Genomic DNA, 19,330 nt, shown 5'->3' with positions numbered 1-19,330 from the left:
CATACTGCCTATACATACATACATACATACACACACACACACATATATATATGTGTGTACATGTATATACACACACATACATATATACATACACATAGAGATTTTTATATCTCTATATATCCATATATCTAACTACATATTCATATATCTATCATCCACCAACCCATCCACCCATCCATCCATCCATCCATCTAAAATTCATGAAGTCTGGATTCTCCTGTATCTTTTGTATCTGCCCCAGAAGAGCCCCGGAATTCTAAGTACACACTAAGCGTTTAATAGCTGCTGTTTGGTAATGCTGACGGCGCCCCCTTGTGGAGTTAAGCCGTACTCAGAAGGAGAGGAGGGAGGAAAGGGGAGAAAATCGGGCGGGGCGGTCACCATGGAGACCCCAGCATACACATCCCCCTCTCCACCCCTTGCTCCCCCAGAGCGGCCCTAGCATGCCCAGGTCGGCAGTCACCTTGAGAGAGATGGCCGCGGTGCGGGAGAGAACCGGCGATCGAAGCTCCAACGATCGAAGAAGCCCCCTCAGAGCTAGCTCTGAAACCACATCAACGTCCTCCTTCCAGACCCCTCCAACCCGGTCCTCACCATCCGGAAAAGCCTGGGCGCCTCTGACCGTGGGCAGTATAAAATACTTCAGTCGTCACAAGGGGGAGGTAAGCGGCAATGTTGTCGAGTCGGAGGAGGGGGCTACCTGGGCCCCCAGGACAGCATACAACCCTTTCCCAGGCGCTGCTTGGGCTGTTCTGCCTCTTTCTGCGCTCCCCATTCCCAGCACCCCCTGATCTAATTTCCCCTCAACTTGCTAGCTCTCCTGACTTCGCTATTGCTGTCTAGGGGCACATCTCGATGCCTAGGTGTTATCTCAGATACTTCTGTTTCCCTCATTTCATAAACCCAAACAGTCACTCTCGTGTTTGACCCCTTCTTTCTATTATCTTCACCCTGATTCCAGCACAGATCTTCTTCTCACCATCTGGACAATTGCAATGGCCTCCTAAGAAGATGTTCTTCCCTCCACTCTCTCCCTTCTAATGAAACTCATCTCTTATAGATACTAATAGGATAGAATCAGAAAAGGCCTTAGAGGTCTAGTTCAGGCCCCTCATTTTACAGAGGAGGGAAGGCCCAGAAAGATGAAATGACTTGCTTATGCAGATGTTTTTTATGCATAGATGGGGTCGTATCATTTTTTTTGTCCAAAATCTTTCAATAGTTTGCTATTGCCTTCTCAACAATGTGGAGGGGGCAGCTAGGTGACACAGTGGATAAAGCACTGGCCCTGGATTCAGGAGTACCTGAGTTCAAATCCGGCCTCAGACACTTGACACTTACTAGCTGTGTGACCCTGGGCAAGTCACTTAACTCCCATTGCCCTGCAAAAAACAAAACAAAACAAACAAAAAAAAAACAATGTTGAGACTCCTCCCAGCATTCAAGGCCCTTTACCATCAGACATCACCATCCCCTTTCCAGCTTTATATTTCATTCTCTCATTCCTTGTGTTATTCTATGCTTCAACCAAACTGGATTCCTCAATATCCAGCAAATGTTCCCTATGCTTTCCCACTATGCATGCCTTTAGACATTATCTTACTGCCCTTAATGTGTTCCTTTCCCCTCTTCCTGTTGTATTTCTCCCTATCCTTTAAACCCGAATTCAAAGTCCCTTCTTCCCTGAAGTATTTCTTGACTCTCCTTGGAGTCTCAACAGACCTCTCATAGCACTTTACACGTGTCTGATTCACTTAGATGTTATGTATTACAGTCCTTTGTATATTTGTCGAAACATGATGATGTCATGGGAAATGTCTTAAAGTCAGCAGATTAGTGTGCCAGAGCTCAAGTGGACTTTAGAGATCATTTGGTCCAAACTCTTCATTTCATAGGATGAAGAAAAGGAGGCTCATATGGGTGAAGTGGCCCCCAAGTCATCCAGCTAAGAAGTAGCACAGTCAAAAATCCACCCTAGGTCAAGTGACTTCTAGGTTCATTGTTCTTTGCCCAGGACCTGGAAGCGGCAGCACAGTAAGGTGGAGAGACCTCTGGATTTGGCATCAGGAGGTGTGGGTTTGCACCTCAATCCTGGAATTTACTAGCTTGGTAATCTTGGGCATGCCACTTCACAAACTCCATCTCCTTCAATGTCAAGGACATTGTATGATCTACCTCACAGACTTGTTATGAGAAAAGGATTCTGTAAACCATAAAGCTGGTGGAGAAATGAGAGCAATTATCATAGTCATTTTCCTGTCATTCCCCATGCAAGTTCCATGAAAGTGTTTTTAACAAAACTTTTTAAATTTTTTTAACCTTCCAACCAATCCAGTCCAACAAGCATTTGTTAAAGCACATGGCACTTCTGCTAGAGATGAAAAGACAAAACAAAAGGAATCCGTGCCCTCAAGGTGATTACATTTTACTAGGAAGATGCTACAGGTAAACAGATAATACATATATTTGAGACAGGAAAGGTCAGTAATTAGGGAGATCAGGAACGGTTTCTTGTAGGAGGTGGCTCATAAATTGGGCCTGGAAGGAATAGAGGGTCTAGAAAGTAGAGGTAATGAGGGAGGGAGGGAAGTGGGAAGATGGATAGCTAAGTGTGGGGAGAGTAAGTAGAGCAATTGGCTGGAACAAATGAGGGAGGAACAAAGGGGAGCTATGTGAAATAATTGGAGAAGATAGACTTGCGTCAGATTGTAAAAAGCTTTAAAAATGCTAAACTGAGGAGTTTGAATTTAACGTAGAGGTAATAAGGAACCACTCAATGAAAGTTATTTGAGCAGGGGAATAATGTGGTCAGATCCCTGTTTTAAGGGAGATTATGGTTAGGGGAGCCCAGAAGATGGGAATCCCATTAGAGATCCATGGGAGATTGCTGATGATGCAAAACTAGTGTTCTGGGAACAGGACTGGGTATAAAGATTTGGGAATCCTGTGCATAAGGAACTGATAAGATCAGAAAGTCACTGAGAGACAGAGACAGAGAGAGACACAGACGGAGACAGACAGATGGACAGACAAGGGAAAAGAACCAAAGCAGAGGTGTAATTCCCCAGTACCCAGCAGTTAAACTAAATTTCCCAAACACTGATTTAGCACCTACTCTCTGCAGTGGTTGAGGAAAAGTTTACATAAGATATTGTTTTCATGGAGCTTGGTGAGTGAAATTATTGAATCAAATTATTGAACCATCAAACTTAAGGGGAATTTTGAAACTGAATTAAAATACAGAAAAAAAGTGTGCCCCCATGGAGAGAATATTGTAATTGATGATGTAGGTCACAGGCAAAGTAAAACTTGATCAGCGATTTAGAACCTTTGGGCAGACCGGTTAATCCAACCCCTAACTTTGCAGATGAGGAAACTAAGGGCTAGAAAGATGAAATGACCCGCACAGGGTCACTCAGAGAGTCACCTCTCAGCCAAGCATTCTTTCCAGACTATCTGGCTAACTCCTTTTGGAATGGAATCCAATAGAATTCTTCCCTCCCAGGTCAATTCGTGTGCCTTCTCCCCGGACACCCGGATCCTCCTCACGTGCTGTGATGACAACAAGGTGTACATGTGGGGGGCTCGGACTGGGAATTTGCTACGGAGGCTGCAGGGCCACACAGGTGGGCGGCGCAGGCATCCCATCCGGTCTCTCATCCCTCACCCCTCCTCCTCCTGCACCCCCCCGCCTCAGCCGTCTAGCTTGCCCGCAAACCAGCGCCCAACGTCGCCCTGGGATCTGTGTACTGTGGCATAAGTCACTGCAGGTGGGCTCAGGTCATCAGGTATGGGTGCCCACCCCTCCCTGCCAAGCTTCCCACATTGCTGCGCCAGACGTTGACACTCCAATCGCGAGTTGGAACCGCACAAGGGACTCCAGGGGAAAGGAGGAGGGAGTGCAGGGTCGGGGAGGAGAGGTGGGCTTCTTCCAGCACCCTAAGACCAGCCCCTCTGGAGCTCAGGCTGCCATCAGGAGAGAACTGGGCAGTAAGAAAAACTCCAGATCCACTGACAGCAGTGAGGTTCTCTAGGCCTTTGGTCCTTGCTATTCCAGCTCTCAGAGAGTTTGAATTTTGCTGGGTCTGTAAAAGGTAAGTTTCCAGAGCCTAATATGGAAATATGTTTAAATATGTTTTGCATGACTGCACATGTATAATTATATCAAATTGCTTGCCTTCTCAAGGAGGGGAAAAGGAGGAAATTTAGAACTCAAAAATTTTTTACAAATAATATCAAAAAACTGTTCTTACATGTAATTGGAAAAATATATAATTAAAAACAATTCTGGGGGGGCAGCTAGATGGCACAGTGGATAAAGCACCGACCCTGGATTCAGGAGGACCTGAGTTCATATCCAGCCTCAGACACTTGACACTTACTAGCTGTGTGACCCTGGGCAAGTCACTTAACCCTCATTGACCCACAAAAAAACAAAACCAAAAACAATTCTAACCGATGCAATGACCAACCACAGTTCCAGAGAGACCCACCCACCTCTTTCAAGAGAGGTGATATACTCAAGGTGCAACTTGAAACACTTTTTTTTTTTGGACATAGCCAGTGCCAAAATGTGTTCTGCTTGACTATGTATATTTAAAAGATCTTTGTTCTTCAATGAGGAAAGGAACTGAGAAGCAGGAAAAAAATAGATGTTTTTTTTTTAATTTAAAAAGGTCTAGGGAATAATTGTCTAATTAAGGGGCAGCTAGGGGGCAGCTAGGTGGCGCAGTGGATAGAGCACCGGCCCTGGAGTCAGGAGTACCTGGGTTCAAATCCGGCCTCAGACACTTAACACTTACTAGCTGTGTGACCCTGGGCAGGTCACTTAACCCCAAATGCCTCACTAAAAAAAAAAAAAAAAAAAAAAAAAGAATTAAAAGGGGCAGCTAGGTGGTGCAGTGCATAGAGCACTGGCCCTGGAGTCAGAAGTACCTGAGTTCAAATTCGGCCTCAGACACTTACTAGCTGTGTGACCCTGGGCAAGTCACTTAACCCCAATTGCCTCACTAAAAAAACAACAACAACAAAACAAAACAAAAAACAACAACAAAAACAAAAACAACAAAAATAACTGTCTAATTATGCCCAGTCCTTCCCACAGAGGCTTCCCAAAGTCCTTGTTGCTACCAGTGCCTTTTTGTTGATTCAGACTAAGTTCGGAATTCAGTTCTCCTCATTTTTCACAGTATCTATGCAGCTGCCCACTAAAAATTCCCTCTGATTTCTCATAGCAGTGGCCTTGGTTTCTTGACAACTATGGCTATGAGCATAAACTTGGACAGGCCCTGAGAGGCTGGAATAAAAATCCATCAATGTTGTCAGAAAACTAGCCTAGGTCAGGTCACAAGTAGTTTGGACACCAGGGTATGACTTTTTTTTTTTCAGTCATATCAACTACCCTAAGCCAGGAAGTGGTTGTGAGCTGTGTTAGTGATGGAGTGACCAGATGGTCTGTGACACTGACCAAAACACAGACCATTAGTGTAGAAGGATCTCTGTCTCTCTCCCTCTCTTCCTCCTTTCTTCTCCCCCTATCCCCTCTCTATATAGCTATGTAGCTACATAGGTATATCTATCTACCTACCTATCCCTGTCAGTTTCTAGAATCATACCATGTCAGTGCTAAGAAATACAGTAGGGAGGACAGCTAGGTGGCACAGTGGATAAAGCACCAGCCCTGGATTCAGGAGGACCCGGGTTCAAATCTGACCTCAGACCCTTGACACTTACTAGCTGTGTGACCTTGGGCAAGTCACTTAACCCTTAATGCCCTGCAAGAAAAGAAAAAGAAATACAGTAGAACTCCTTTAGTCCAACCCCATTAGTTTATAGATGAGAAGACATAGTTCAGAGTTGGGGTGGCAGAGCCAGGTCTCCTGGCTGTCATTTGAGTACTCTTTCTAGGAACACAGAATCCCAGAGATAAAAAGGGCCACAAAAGCTATACCTCCACAGAAATGCCCTCCACAGTTTCCCCAATAATATCTCCCAGCCTTCATGTGAAACACCTTCATTGCCTTCAGATCCAAGATTCTCTGCTCTTTGATCAGATGTTGAATGTTGTCACCTTTACCACTCTTGGAACTCAGGCTGTCTGGTGGCTTATTAACTTCTGTTGTTCTAGGAGAAGAAATCATCTTATGTGTGCCATGACAAAACCCCTTAGTTCAAGCTCTCTAGAGCCAGACTCCCCCAAATGTCTCCTTTTCATCATCCACTTCTTGCCAATAAACTTCCCAATCGACAGTGGGAACATTTCCCTGTGCCACTTCCACTCCTCTCCCATCGCTGCCATTACCTTCAGTTTTTGCACTGAGAGAATATTCAAATGAATGTACAGGTAGGAAATGAAATCCCGTGGTGATCCTCAGCCTGGAGGAAGAGGAAACTGATGCTTGGGCTCACTGAAATCTTCACCTCTTCTGACCATGACTTGGAACATTGACAACTCATTTTCTGTTACCTCTCTGTGGCACTTTGAAGTTGAGTGAGTTAAAGTATGATTATCCCTATTTTAGAGATGAAGAAACTAAGGCTGAAAGATTAAATGAAACAGAAACATAAGATGGATGGATGGATGGATGGATGGATGGATGGATGGATGGATGGATGGATGGATAGGTAGGTAAGTAAGTAGGTAGAGCACTTACTAAGTGCATAGTACATACCAGGGACTGTGTGTGGTAAGTGCTGGGATAGAAATACAAGCAAATGAAATAGTTCCTACCCTCAAGGAGCTTACTTTTCTTATGGGTGAAGACAAAACATAAAAGAAGGCTGGAAAGTTGTTGAAGGGCAAGATGGAGAGAAAGCTTGAAGAGTGAGGTGACTGTGAATCTCACAGCTGCTGAGGGCAGAGACTCACTTTTATCATTTTTGTTTTTGTGCCCTCAGTGCTTAGCACATAGTACATGTAAGTTTCAGAACCAAGAATGAAAAACAGGTCTTCTGAATCAAAGACTCTCAGATCAGAAGGGGACCTGAAAAGACCATGTGGTCCAACCAATTTGTGAATAGAAATTCCCTCTACAACAATCCCAACAACTAGTCATCCAGTCTTCACTTGAAGATCTCCCATAATGGTGAATTTAATACCTTATGAGACTCCCTGTTCCATTTTTGGACATGGGTAATTATTAAGAAATGTTTTCTTACATTGCACCCAAATCTCTTTCTCCCTTTACAGTCAATTTCTCCTCATTACTCTCAGTTCTGCTTGGCTGAGCCAAGCATAACAAACTTTCTTATCCCTTCAAACGCTTTGAAGACAATAACAATAGTTATAATAACTAGCATGTGTATAGCCTTTTAAGGTTAGTGATGTACTTTACAAATATTATCTCATTTGATCCTCAAAATAACCCAGTGATATAGGTGCTATTATTCTCATTTTACAGATGAGGAAACCAAAATAAACAGAAGTTAAATGACTTTTCTAGGGGCACATAGCTAATGAAGGTCTGAGGCAGGATTTGAACTCAGGTCTTGTCTTCTTCCTGAGTCCAGGTCCAGCACTCTATCCTATTTGTCATCTAGCTGCCTGTCCCCACTAAGTTTTCTTTTCTTCCAGCTAACCATCCTCACCTGGTATGGCCTATAGTCCTCTCACCATTCTGGTTACCCTCCTCTGGACCCCTCCCACCTTGTCAAGGGCCTTCCTAAAAATGTGGCATATAGAACTAAGCACAGTACTCCAGATGTAGTTTATCAGGGAAGAGCACAGTAGGACTACTAATTCCTTAGTCTTGGATCACTTACTAGATGTGTTACATTGGGCAGCCTCTTTTCATCTATGGGCCTCAGTTTCTCCATCTGTAAAATGAGGGGTTTAAATGGGCCCTTCCAAAAATCTCAATCCCTGTGTCCTTATTCTTCCAAGTCCATTGATATTTAAGTTCCTATTGGATAGGGTCTAGGTCATTAACTTCTCCCGTTTTACAGGGAAAGTCTCTAGGGCTGAAGCTGCGTCCTAGCATCTAAGAAGCATACATGAACGAAGTTTTCCTTTAGCCTGAGAAGGAGCCCTCCACTTAGCCACACTATTGGGCCTCATTCCCAAGGGCTCAGGCCCCCATGCCCCATTCCAGGAAAGGTCACAGGGGACACATTTTCCTGGAGCCTCTACACAGTTTGTTGTTCCCGGGGGGAGCCTGTTCTTCCCAGTTATATTGTGAGCTCCCAGTTCTTTTCCTTGTCTCTTTTACAGGTCCAGTGCTATTTTGCAGATTCTCTCCTGATGGCAAATTCTTTGCAAGCGCCTCTCGTGACTGCACAGTCCGGCTGTGGGATGCCCAAACCACCCAATGCCTCCAGGTTCTAAGAGGTGACCTGAATCAAGGAGACTGGAGGAGGGGAGGGGAAGGAGGATAGCAGGAGGCAGGGGTGGGGCCTTAGGCCAGGTGACCACTACTGGTTTCAGATAGAGTTTGGTGTGGATCAGAGGATTTGGGTTTGAATTCTTTTCTAATACTTCTACCCGTGTGCCACTGAACGAGCCACAATCTCTCTAGGCCTCAGTTTTCTGCACTGGACTAGATAAGGGGTCAGCACACTGGCCTGAGGTCCAGCTCAGATTTGTTTTGGTATACCAGGCCTGGATTCAGGAATTCAGATCTGACCTGAGATGCTTAACAGCTGTGTGACCCTGGGTAAGTCACTTATCCCTATTTACCTGTTTCCTCATCTGTAAAATAAGCCAAAGAAGGCAATGGCAAACCACTCCAGTATCTTTGCCAAGAAAACCTCAGATGGGATCACATTGAATATGACATGACTGAAAAACAGCTGAACAACAATAATATCAAGCTAAGAACACTTTTTATATTTTAAAAATCTTAAAATGTAAACCCCAATCTTAGCTCAACAGGCAGCAGGTTGGATTTGACCCATGAGCAGTGCTGTTTGCCAGCCCTGGACTAGATCACCTCTGACATCTCTTTCAGCTCTGAGTCCCATGACGCTATGACAAATGGCAAGAGGTCACAGGCTGTGTCCTGGTCCAGAGTCAGAAGAGAAACCAGGAGGGTTCCTCTTGGAGCTGCAGAAAATCCCATGGTATTCATTGCTCCTTAGGGGAGCCACCCTGTAAGCTTCAAACTGTGACAGTTCCTGCCCTCTTCCAAGGATACATGAGATCTCCTTCTTTCTCCCTATTCCTCTTCATTCCTCACTTCCTTCCAAAGAAAGACATTGAACTTAGAGTACAAATGTTTGGCTTTGAATGCCAATGGCTCTGTCACCTTAAAATGTAAAAGGTTGGGCCAAAACATTAATTTCTTGGGGCAGCTAACTGGCCCAGATAGAACACTGGTCCTGGAGTCAGAAGGATGTGAGTTCAAATCCAGACTTGGACACTTACTAGCTGTGTGACTCTGGAGGGCAAGTCATTTAACCCAGATTGCCACCCAAAAAAACCCCTGTCATTTTTCTCAAATTCATTTTTTTCAGGCTTCAAATCCATATCTCCTGTTCTCCTGCTGAAGTAAAAAGAGCACTGGGCTTAGAGTCCAAAGACCCAACTTCAAATTCAAGTGCCAGGAATCCTCACTATAATAACCATACATACCTGATCATTGGTCATCCAGTCACTGCTTGAAGAATTCCAAAGAGGGGGGACTCACTGCTTCCTGAGGCAGCCCATTCCCCTTGGGGATAACTAATTATTAGGAATTTTTTCCTGACATCAAGTCATTTGTCTTATTCTCAACTTCTACCCATTTCTCCTCTGGGGCCGAACAAAACAAGGCTAATCCATCTTCTACATGATGACTTTTCAAATGCTGGAAAACCATTACCATGTTCTTCATTCCACCCCACCTGCCCATTCCTATCATCTCCAGTTTCCTCAACTGGTCCTTTCTATCCCCAAAGATTAGCTGGTGCAGGGCACATAGAAACATTTAATAAATGCTTATTAGTTGATTGCTGTTGATTATGAAATGAACTCAAGGCTCTTCACCATTCTGATTGCCCCCATCTGAACACTCACCTTATGTTCTTCTTAAACTATGTAGCCTAGAACTGGAACAGATTGTGTTCATCCACCCATTCTGCCAGGGGAAGTCTTCACATGCTTGGGGTAGACATCCCCCCAACTCATTGACAGGTTTGAGGCCTGTTGGTTACTCTCAACCCAGTTTAACCATCTACTAAGATGGTTTTATTGGGGTATGGAAGTAGGCACTGTGGAGCGCTTCGAGCTTGGTTAGTCATTGAAGATGCCAAGGTCATCCATGGCATCCCAGGTCATCACCCGTCATCTTGACTTTCATCTTGCCAACTGTACTTCAGTGACTCAGGAAAAGTGAGGCTGCTGGCTTTGTGCAACTCTGCCTCACTTAAGTCAAGACATCACCCTGTAATGTCATTGGTCCTCTTTGAAACACAGGACAAACAGACTAGAATTAAGCATAATATCCCAGATGAGTCCTGAGAAGGGCCCAGTACAGAGGGACTATCACCTCTGTCTTCCAGAAAGTCCTACCAAAGATCTCAATTCCCATGTCCCTATTCTTCCGAGTCCATTGATATATAAGACCCTGTTGGATAGGGTCTAGGTCATTAAGCTGCTCTGCTTTTAATTCAGCCTGAGATTGCATTAGGATTTTCCTTTGATGACTGCTGTCATCATACTGTTGACTCACCTTGACTTTATAGTCCACTAAAACCCCTAGATCTTTTTTAGGCAAGTCTCCTCCAAGCTGTACTTGTGATCTTGGCAAATTTCTTTACCTTTTGTTACCTCAGTTTCATCAGTCAGAAAATGATGAGGATCCTGTGAGGCACACCCAATATATATGACTCAGGTTTAGTGTGAGGTCATCATCACTGGTGAACCAAAGTAATTTAAAAGTAAGCTACCATACAACTCAGGGCTACCCAGGGCTCTCTGGGTCCATACCAAATGTCCAAAGCTGGGGATGGGCCGAGGTGGGCAAGGCCCCAAGGAAGGGAAGTCCTGTGCCCACAGAATGACTGACTGTCCCTTGGAATTTCCTCATCACTTCCAAAGGAGTCCAAACCCCAAGTGTGAGAAAGTAGTGCTCACTTTCATTCTCATAAAAACTTTAGGAGGTAGGTGAATAGGTGATTCCATGTCACACAGTATATCTCACAACTTGACTCTTACTTTCCACCTGACTGTCCTGGCTCTTCCCTCCAGGCCTGTAAGGCATATCATACCTGTGTACCTAGAAAGTCACCCCACTGAGTCTATGGTCAAAAGGCCCAATCACTACCTTTTCTCTGCCTTGCACCACTCCTTTCTTTTTTTCTTTTTGGTGAGGCAATTGGGGTTAAGTGACTTGCCCAGGGTCACACAAGTGCCACTCCTTTCATATCACAGTCTGGGCAGGAAGCCGGTGCTGGGGGCTAATTGTTTCTATTTCATGTACCCTGTCCTGCACTGGGGTCTTCCAGGTCATTCCAGGGGTGTGGAGACAGTCAGCTTCAGTCCAGACTCCAAACAGCTGGCATCTGGAGGCTGGGACCGCAAGGCTATACTCTGGGAAGTTCAGGTATGGGAATGGGGGGAAGACTGGGTGTGGTGGTGGTGGTAGTTTCCCCGGAATGGGGCTTTTCCCTTAAGTAGCTCTATACAGTCTACCCTATGAAACTCAGCTAATATAGATTTACTAAAATCAAACATAAAATGAGGGAACATGTTCACATTTCATCAGGAATCATTATTTTACAAAGAGTCCCTTAATACATGTATTTTTTATACTATTTCACTGGGGGTATGGGGTTGAAGTGAATAGAGAAATCTAAAGTATTAGAAGTCTCTGAGGAATGAAAGTTAATAAGATTTTAGCATAGGAAAGATTAGAAAATAGAAACCATTTATTAGCAGGAAAGAGGAATCTTAGAACTAGGATTTCTCAACTATGTCAAAAAGAAGTGGTGACAATGGTCAACCTTGCTTTACAGCTGTTTTTTTGGTGGGAATGTATGTAGGAGGCAGCAGAGCACAGTGGAAAGGGTCCTGGACAGAAGGCTTGGATTTGAATCCCAACTATGAGACCTTGGGCAAGCCACAACCTCTTTGAGGCTCCGTTTTCTCATCTATAAGGGCGCTGGACTAGACAATCTCTCACATCCCTTACTTCTATTTCTCCTTTGCAAGTATACTAGTTTGGTGTATATATTTAGACAGATTTTCCTTCTCTTTTAGACGGGCCAAACCATCACTCAACTCCTTGGACATCGGGATGCCATCCAAAGCAGTGACTTTTCTCCCAATTCAGAATATCTTGTAAGTGTGATCTCCCTCTTCAGCACATGTAGTGGTGGGCACCTTGTTCTTCAACAGTTGCCCTTGTATGGATTGAGTGGCAGTCCTCCATTTTATGCACTCCACCTGCAAACCTCTTCCTCCGAATCCAGCCACTTACCAAGTTCTGTTGATTCTGCCTTCTACAACATCCCTTGTATGAAATTTTTTAGCTCAGTGTCTGGCACATGGGAAGCACTCAATAGATGCTTTTTCATTCATTCATTGATTCACTTACATACATACACTCCTCTCTATTCTCCTCTTTACTTCTCCAGTTCAGGCCATCACAAACTTTTTAACCTGGCATTTAAAGTCCTCCATACTCAGGCTCCAACTTATCTATCCAACCTTATTTCATATAACTCTTTTATTCACTGTATACCAGATTATTAGTCGTGCTTAATTTTCAACCTTATGGCCCTCATGCTTGGAATGCACTCCTCAGCTCTATTTGTTAAAAAGATCTCTTCCTTAGAGACTCTAGTTCAGGGCCCCAGTCCTCCTTCCATTCCTTCCCCCTCCCCATCTCTACCCTTTCCTACTCAGATGAAAGCTTTCCCTCCAACTCTCCAATTTCCCTAGAGCAATTTGTCTGAATCTCCACTTGTCCCTTTATTTATTTTCCTTTGTTTTATCTATGTGGATGTTGAGTTGCCATTCACCCTCAGGTGACTGACCTTGAGCACAACACTTCTACATAGTAAGTGTGTTGTAAATGTCATTTACATGTAAACCCAATTGCTAAAGTGTTAGATTATCATGACCTCCTGTCCCCTCCCCCAGAAGCAGCATGGTATAATGGAGGACCATCTTTGGAGTCAGGAATCAGATCCTGCTTTTTGACACCTATCAGTTCTGTGACCATGGGAAAGTCACTCTTCAATATTTCAGTCTACTCTCTAAGACTAAATTGCAGATGGTTTTCTGTGGGAAGGGAATTTCCACACAGATCATAAAGCACAGAACCCCGCCCCCCCCCAAAACAACCTTCAATAACATTCCCTCTACCCCATGGAACATCAAAGAATGAATGAATCACTAAAGTCCCCTTGGCTTTCCTCTGTTTCCCTTCCCTTCGGCTCTCCTACTGCCAGCTTCTTCCAAACAAAGCTCCTTCTAAAACACTATTCCCAGCAAAAACTAATCAAGGAAAAGAAAAGTAGGCCATTTCCTTAAGTCTCACAGTCTGATTTCCTTCACACCAAGCTCCCAAAGGCCTGGGTAAAATGGGGTGATCTCTCCCCACTTTTTTAGAACATGGAATCTTAGAGTTTAGACCACTAGGCTTAACAAATTAGCTTTGGAGTGCTTTAAAGGTTATAAAGGCATTTCCCCACACAGCAGTCTTTTAAGGTGGGCAATTCAGTACAAAGTACTTGTGAAATGGGGACAAGACCCATTCTACAGAGAAGAAAACTGGGGATCAGAGAATAAGTGATTTGGTCCTAGTTACAGTAGGTGAAATCAGAACTGAGATGTTTAACTCTGCTATCTTGGGGCAGCCTTGGCCAAGTGAATAAAGAGTTGGCCTTGGAATCAGGAAGACTTTGGGTTCCAGTCTGACATCTGAAAGAGTGGCCGTGTGACCCTGGGTAAATCACTTAACCTCTCAGTTAAGTCTCTCTAAGACTAACTTGTAAGAAAGGTGCTGACCTGCATTGGTAGAGAGAGTCGTGTTGTTGGGGTCTCCCTGTACCAATGAAATCACAGGTCTATTCCTTGATCCTGAATCCTGGGTTCTTTCCACTCTCTAGCATCACATCTCTTTGATGGCTTGTGCTTGAATATGACTTTAAAAAAAAAGAATTGATAAAGCATTTATTAAGTGCTTACTATATGTCTGGCACCTTATTAAGCAGGGAAGGGAATAAGCATTTATGTAGTGCCTCATGTGTGTCAGGTGCCTTTTGAACATCTCATTTGATCCCCAAAACAATCCTGAGAGGTAAGTGCTATTATTGCTATTTTACAGGCAAACAGAGGTTAAGCAACTTGCCTAGGTTCACACAGCTAGTAAATGTCTGAGGCAGAATTGAAACTACAGTCTTCATGACTCCAGGCCCAGGGTTCTTTTCACTGCATCACCTAGTTGCCTCTGCCCCCAGTGCCAGGCTTTAGGAATAGCCAGGAAGTGGGGAGGTCAGTATCCTAATTCTGAGCAAGAAAATGTGAATGTTCACCTATCAGAACTCAATCATCTTGGGTAGAGGCTAGGATTCCAGTGGGAGGGGAATGAAGTTGAGAAAGATGGCCAGTGGAGATGGCACAACCTGGGTATTTTTTGTTATTTTTTTTGGTTTAAATTCTCATTATGAACTTGACAAACATCAACATGAACATTCTAGTACAGAGAGACTGATATATGAAACTGTAAATCTGTTATGTAAAATGTTTTTTTTTTAATTTATGTTACATTTAACATAGTAGTAACAAAACTGCCCCACTGGTCTCTACCCCCTTCAGAAATTCCTGCTGTTCTGTGTATTTTTTCAAAGTTTCATTGTTTTCTTTTTTTCTTCCCCATCGGTATCACTACCCACCCACACCCCTCCAAAATAAATGTGATATGTGAGTAAGTATAGTCAGGCAAAGCAAATGGACACTTGGGTGGGTGTCCTCTGAAGTCATGATTTTGGTCACTGAACTGCTCAGAGCTTTTAAATCATCCAGTTATTATTTTCCTTTACATTATTGTGGCACTGTGTAAATTGTGCTACTCTTTCTGTTGACTTCACTGCATTCATTCCTATAAAGTTTCTCAGGTTTCTCATAATTTGACTTTTTTTTTTTAATTTTGCATGGTGCAATTTGTATGAGAAGCACCATGACGTCAATGGTTAGAGACCTAATCTCAGAACAAGACCTGGGCTCAAGTCGTCCTTTTGGCACACACTGGCTATTTGACCCTAGGCAAATCACTTCAACCTCTCCATGCTCAGTCAACTCTTTAAGAGTATAAATTACAGAAAGGACACTGACCAAGAAATCACAGGTTTGGTACCCATTCCTCCAGAGCAATGTTTCAGTTCTGTTACAGTAGTCCTGCTGATAGATATAACAAGACTATTGTCACACACACACACACACACACACATATATAGTCCTTCTAGTCTTTGCCTTTTGAAGTACATACCTAGTAGGTGTATTGTATTGCTGAGAGTATGCAGTTAGTAACTTTTTTGGGGGGGGGGGCAGTGAGGCAATTGGGGTTAAGCGACTTGCCCAGGGTCACACAGCTAGTAAGTGTCAAGCATCTGAGGCCAAATTTGAACTCAGGTGCTCCTGACTCCAGGGCCAGCGCTCTATCCACTTCGCCACCTAGCTGCCCCAGTAACTTTTTGAATACAGTTCCAAATTGCTTTCCAGAATGGACCCATTCCCAGCTCAACCAACAGTTCATTAATGTGCTGTTTGTACAGATCTGCTGCCACCCTATTTTGCCCCCTTCCCCTTATTGGGGCTTTTTCCTTTGTCATTTTTGTCAACCTGGTCACAAGATAGGACCTTAAAATTGTCCTAATGTGCATTTCTCTTGATTTGGAGCATTTTTTTAAAAACCTATGGTTATTGATAGCTTGCATTTTTTCTTTTGAAAATTGCCTATTCCTATCTTTTGGAGAATGACTTGTGTTCTTATATACATTTAACAATATCCTATGTATCCTGAATATAAGCACTCTCTGAGAAATTTGCTTAAGGTTTCCCTTCTAATTCTGCTTTATTGCTTGTGCAAAAGCTTTTTGTTTTTGTCATCAAAATTGCCTGTTTTTTCTATGATCATCTCCATCCCCAGAATTCTACAGTTGTGAATGTTCTTTCATTTCTTTCTCTATTTGTTCTTTTTTTTTTTCTTGCTGGGCAATTGGGGTTAAGTGACTTGCCCAGAGTCACACAGCTAGTAAGTGTCAAGTGTCTGAGGCCGGATTTGAACTCAGGTACTCCTGAATCCAGGGCCGGTGCTTTATCCACTGCGCCACCTAGCCGCCCTTACTTATCTAGTTTTATCAAAACATTGCGCTAGTTTGATTGCATCTAGGTTTTGCTTTTTATGTTATCTGTTCCATTAGTCAATTTTTCTATTTCTTTTTAGATTTGATTACAGCTTTTTCTTTGTGTCTAGTTCTAGTACTACCCTCTTCCTCTTTCTAATCTTCCTAGAGATTCTTCACCTTCTGTTCCTCCAAATTAATTTTGTTTGGTTCTAAAATAATCCTTTGGTTTACTTTGATAATTGATATTGCCAATTGTAAATAAAGTAGTACTGTCATTTTTATATTAATGATCTCTTCAGTTTTTATTTCTGTAGTGTTTAGTATTTTGAAATTTCACACAATTCCTGGGTTGTCTTGGTACGTGAACTACCAGCTAACGTAATCTTTTACTACCCCTAGCATAAATTTCAGTGTGTGAAGATGGTTGGATGTAGCCATTTTGAAACCTGGCTATTTGTGACACGTATCTCTTCCTGTCTCTCACTGGCCTCCTCATCCTTGTTTCTAGGCCCACCAGCAGCTAGCTGCTCTAGTGAAGTTTTCAGGCCTTAAAAAGTTTTGAATTTTCTTCATCCCCTAACAGGTGATGGCTATCTTCCTGTGTGTTGCCATGGAGGGCTTCTATGTAGATAAAGGGCCACTCTGACTCTCAGGGAAGGACTTGGGAAAATTTCCTCCCTGTCACTTTATGAAGCCCCAGCTCTCTCCTTTCCCTAGTGGTTGGCCAGCAGCAGCCTCTGCCTCATAGAATGTTGAATCTTATAACATGTGATAGTCCTTTCTCCAAAGCTCTGCTCACAGCTGCTTACTTCTCTTTGAGACAGGCTACTGGCTCCTGGGATTCTACAGTCCAAGTCTGGGATCTGCGCACACTGGATAAGATTAAAAAAAAAATATTGGAAGGTCACAAAGGAAATGTCAGCTGCGTGTGTTTCTCCCCATCTGGACTCCTGGTAAGCTGGGATTCTCTTCCCTCTCCTTTAGAAAGGAGGGAAGCCATCTTGGGAAAGACCATTGCCAAAATACTCCCACTTTTCCCACAGGCCTCCGGCTCCTGGGACAAAACCATTCGCATCTGGAAGCCTGAGACAGGGAAGCTCCTTGTTAAACTCTTAGGACATCTGACCTGGGTGAAGAGCATGGCCTTCTCTGCTGATGGACTTCACATGGCTAGTTCGGAATACTCTGAGATGGTAATCCTGACCTCTTTTCTTCACTCAGGAGTGGGTTGATCCTGGCTACCCTACCCATAGATCTCTGCTACCACGGCAAGTGCTGTCTTTGAAGACAAAGGAACTGAATTCAAATCCTGACCTTGGGCCTGCTTAGGAAGCAGGCTTCAGGGGCAGCTAGGTGGCACAGTGGATAGAGCACTGGCCCTGGATTCGGGAGTACCTGAATTCAAATCTGGCCTCAGACATTTGACACTTACTAGCTGTGTGACCCTGGGCAAGTCACTTAACCCTCATTGCCCCACAAAACAAAACAAAATTTAAAAAAAGGAAAAGAAGCAGGCTTCAAAGGGAGCTGGGCCAGATCAGGTGTCAAGCACTCCTGAGGTCCAAACCACATGAAGATGCAATTGGAAGATACTTACCAAAATAAAAACACAATAAAACAGATGTGGTTTTCTAAGTCAATAAGTAGATTGTTTCTGAGTTTGACACCACTGAGCTAGATGACCTCAAAAGCACCATCTATGCCTGAAGCTACATTTTGATCCTATGACCTAAATGGGGATAAATGCAGTCAGTGAACACAAGGTGGCTGTGAGGAAAAATTCTGTGACTCCTGGTAAGCTGTGGCCAAAGCAGCTGCTAGCTCTATAGAATGGCCTAAATAGTTTTCAACTTGCCTACTTTATTCCTGACTGGCCAACTTAGCCAGTGCTTCCTCCAGCCACACTAGGAGAATCACAACTACATGAGTCACTGTTAAGGACAGCAGAACCCAAAGAAATCTAGTCCAATCCTAACTGATGATGAGGTTCAAGGAAGGAAAGAAATGGTCACAGCTACTATGTTAAAACCAGACCCAAGTACATGCCATATATACCTTGTACATACCTTGCTTCTCTAAGAAATGTGTACAACTTGTCATGGATTTAGCCTATAACTGATTTGCTTTTCAATGCTCAGATTATTTCTCTAAGAAGCTACATTTAAAAGCATATAGACGATGTAATAAGTGGCTCACCCATGATTTCACTTGATCTTCCCGTAGGACCCAAAGCCAGGTCTTCCTTGTCCCAGTATTTTGTTGACTTTTTTTTTTCTTTTATATAGGTTAAAATCTGGGATTGTACGACTGGAAAATGCACAGAGAGCCTGAGGGTAAGCTATAGCAAGTGTACACGTGAGGGTAGAAAATAGTATAGTTTAAATTACCAAGTTATATCTTCTCCAATAATCAATTGTTTCCTAGAGCATCCAAACCATGTAGCTAAACAAGGTACTAACATCTTTATAGAATGGCAGAGTTGGAACTTTCAAGGTCATCTAGTCCAACACTCTAAAAAAGGAATGAGATCAGAAGTGATTTTGCCAGGGTCACCCAGTGGCTTAGTGGTATAAATGGGATTCAAGAGCAGGTCTCCTGGCTCCCAGCCCACTGCTGTTTCTACTTTATTTATTTGGCAGGGAGTTTTAGAAGTGGCCCATGTCTGCGCTTTCACCCCAGATGGGAAGTTGTTGGTTTCAGGGTCAGCTGATCATCGAATATTTGGAGAAGGAACTGCAGATCGTCAAGTATTTGGAGAATATTCCAAGCGCTGTCAGATGAGCCACTCGGCCTCCCAGAAATCAGCTCTAAGCGAAAGCTCCTTCAAGGCCACTGACTTACACAATTACCTGGAACCAGGAGCCACAATGAAAAGAGCTAAGAGCAGCACCATTTCCACCTTAGGAAGAGAACACTGAAAATCTAAGCCCCAAGACAAGTGATAAGGAGTTTAAAAGAAACAACTTTGGGCTTGACCTTAAATTCAACTATCAAGAGAAACTGTCTTCTTATGAAATGACACCTTACACGGTAACCAATAAAGAATCAACACACTCCAGGG

At 43.5% G+C, this 19,330-nt stretch overlaps 1 protein-coding gene across 1 annotated transcript; it reads left to right on the top strand.

Annotated features, from left to right (window-relative positions):
- The first annotated feature begins 432 nt into the window (after positions 1 to 432).
- WDR38 (WD repeat domain 38) lies at positions 433 to 19,245 on the top strand. The gene is made up of 9 exons (XM_043987667.1): positions 433 to 662; positions 3,506 to 3,626; positions 8,210 to 8,326; positions 11,422 to 11,519; positions 12,176 to 12,256; positions 17,094 to 17,222; positions 17,313 to 17,462; positions 18,555 to 18,602; positions 18,909 to 19,245. The coding sequence occupies exons 1-9, from the start codon at positions 444 to 446 to the stop codon at positions 19,185 to 19,187; spliced, it is 1,242 nt and encodes a 413-aa protein (XP_043843602.1). The 5' UTR covers positions 433 to 443; the 3' UTR covers positions 19,188 to 19,245.
- Positions 19,246 to 19,330: the final 85 nt, after the last annotated feature.

The sequence above is a fragment of the Dromiciops gliroides genome, chromosome 2 (genome assembly GCF_019393635.1).
Source record: "Dromiciops gliroides isolate mDroGli1 chromosome 2, mDroGli1.pri, whole genome shotgun sequence".
Lineage (NCBI taxonomy): Eukaryota > Metazoa > Chordata > Mammalia > Microbiotheria > Microbiotheriidae > Dromiciops > Dromiciops gliroides.
The sequence above is the reverse complement of the archived record's forward strand: the minus strand, read 5'-3'. Positions and strand labels throughout refer to the sequence as shown.

What these genes read in the sequence shown, in the direction of transcription:
- WDR38 (XM_043987667.1), top strand. Translation starts at nt 444, where the DNA reads ATGCCCAGGTCGGCAGTCACCTTGAGAGAGATGGCCGCGGTGCGGGAG. An exon ending in GAGGCTGCAGGGCCACACAG is followed by an intron (nt 3,627 to 8,209) that starts GTGGGCGGCGCA and finishes TCTCTTTTACAG; the next exon opens with GTCCAGTGCTATTTTGCAGA. An exon ending in CTCCCAATTCAGAATATCTT is followed by an intron (nt 12,257 to 17,093) that starts GTAAGTGTGATC and finishes TCTTTGAGACAG; the next exon opens with GCTACTGGCTCCTGGGATTC.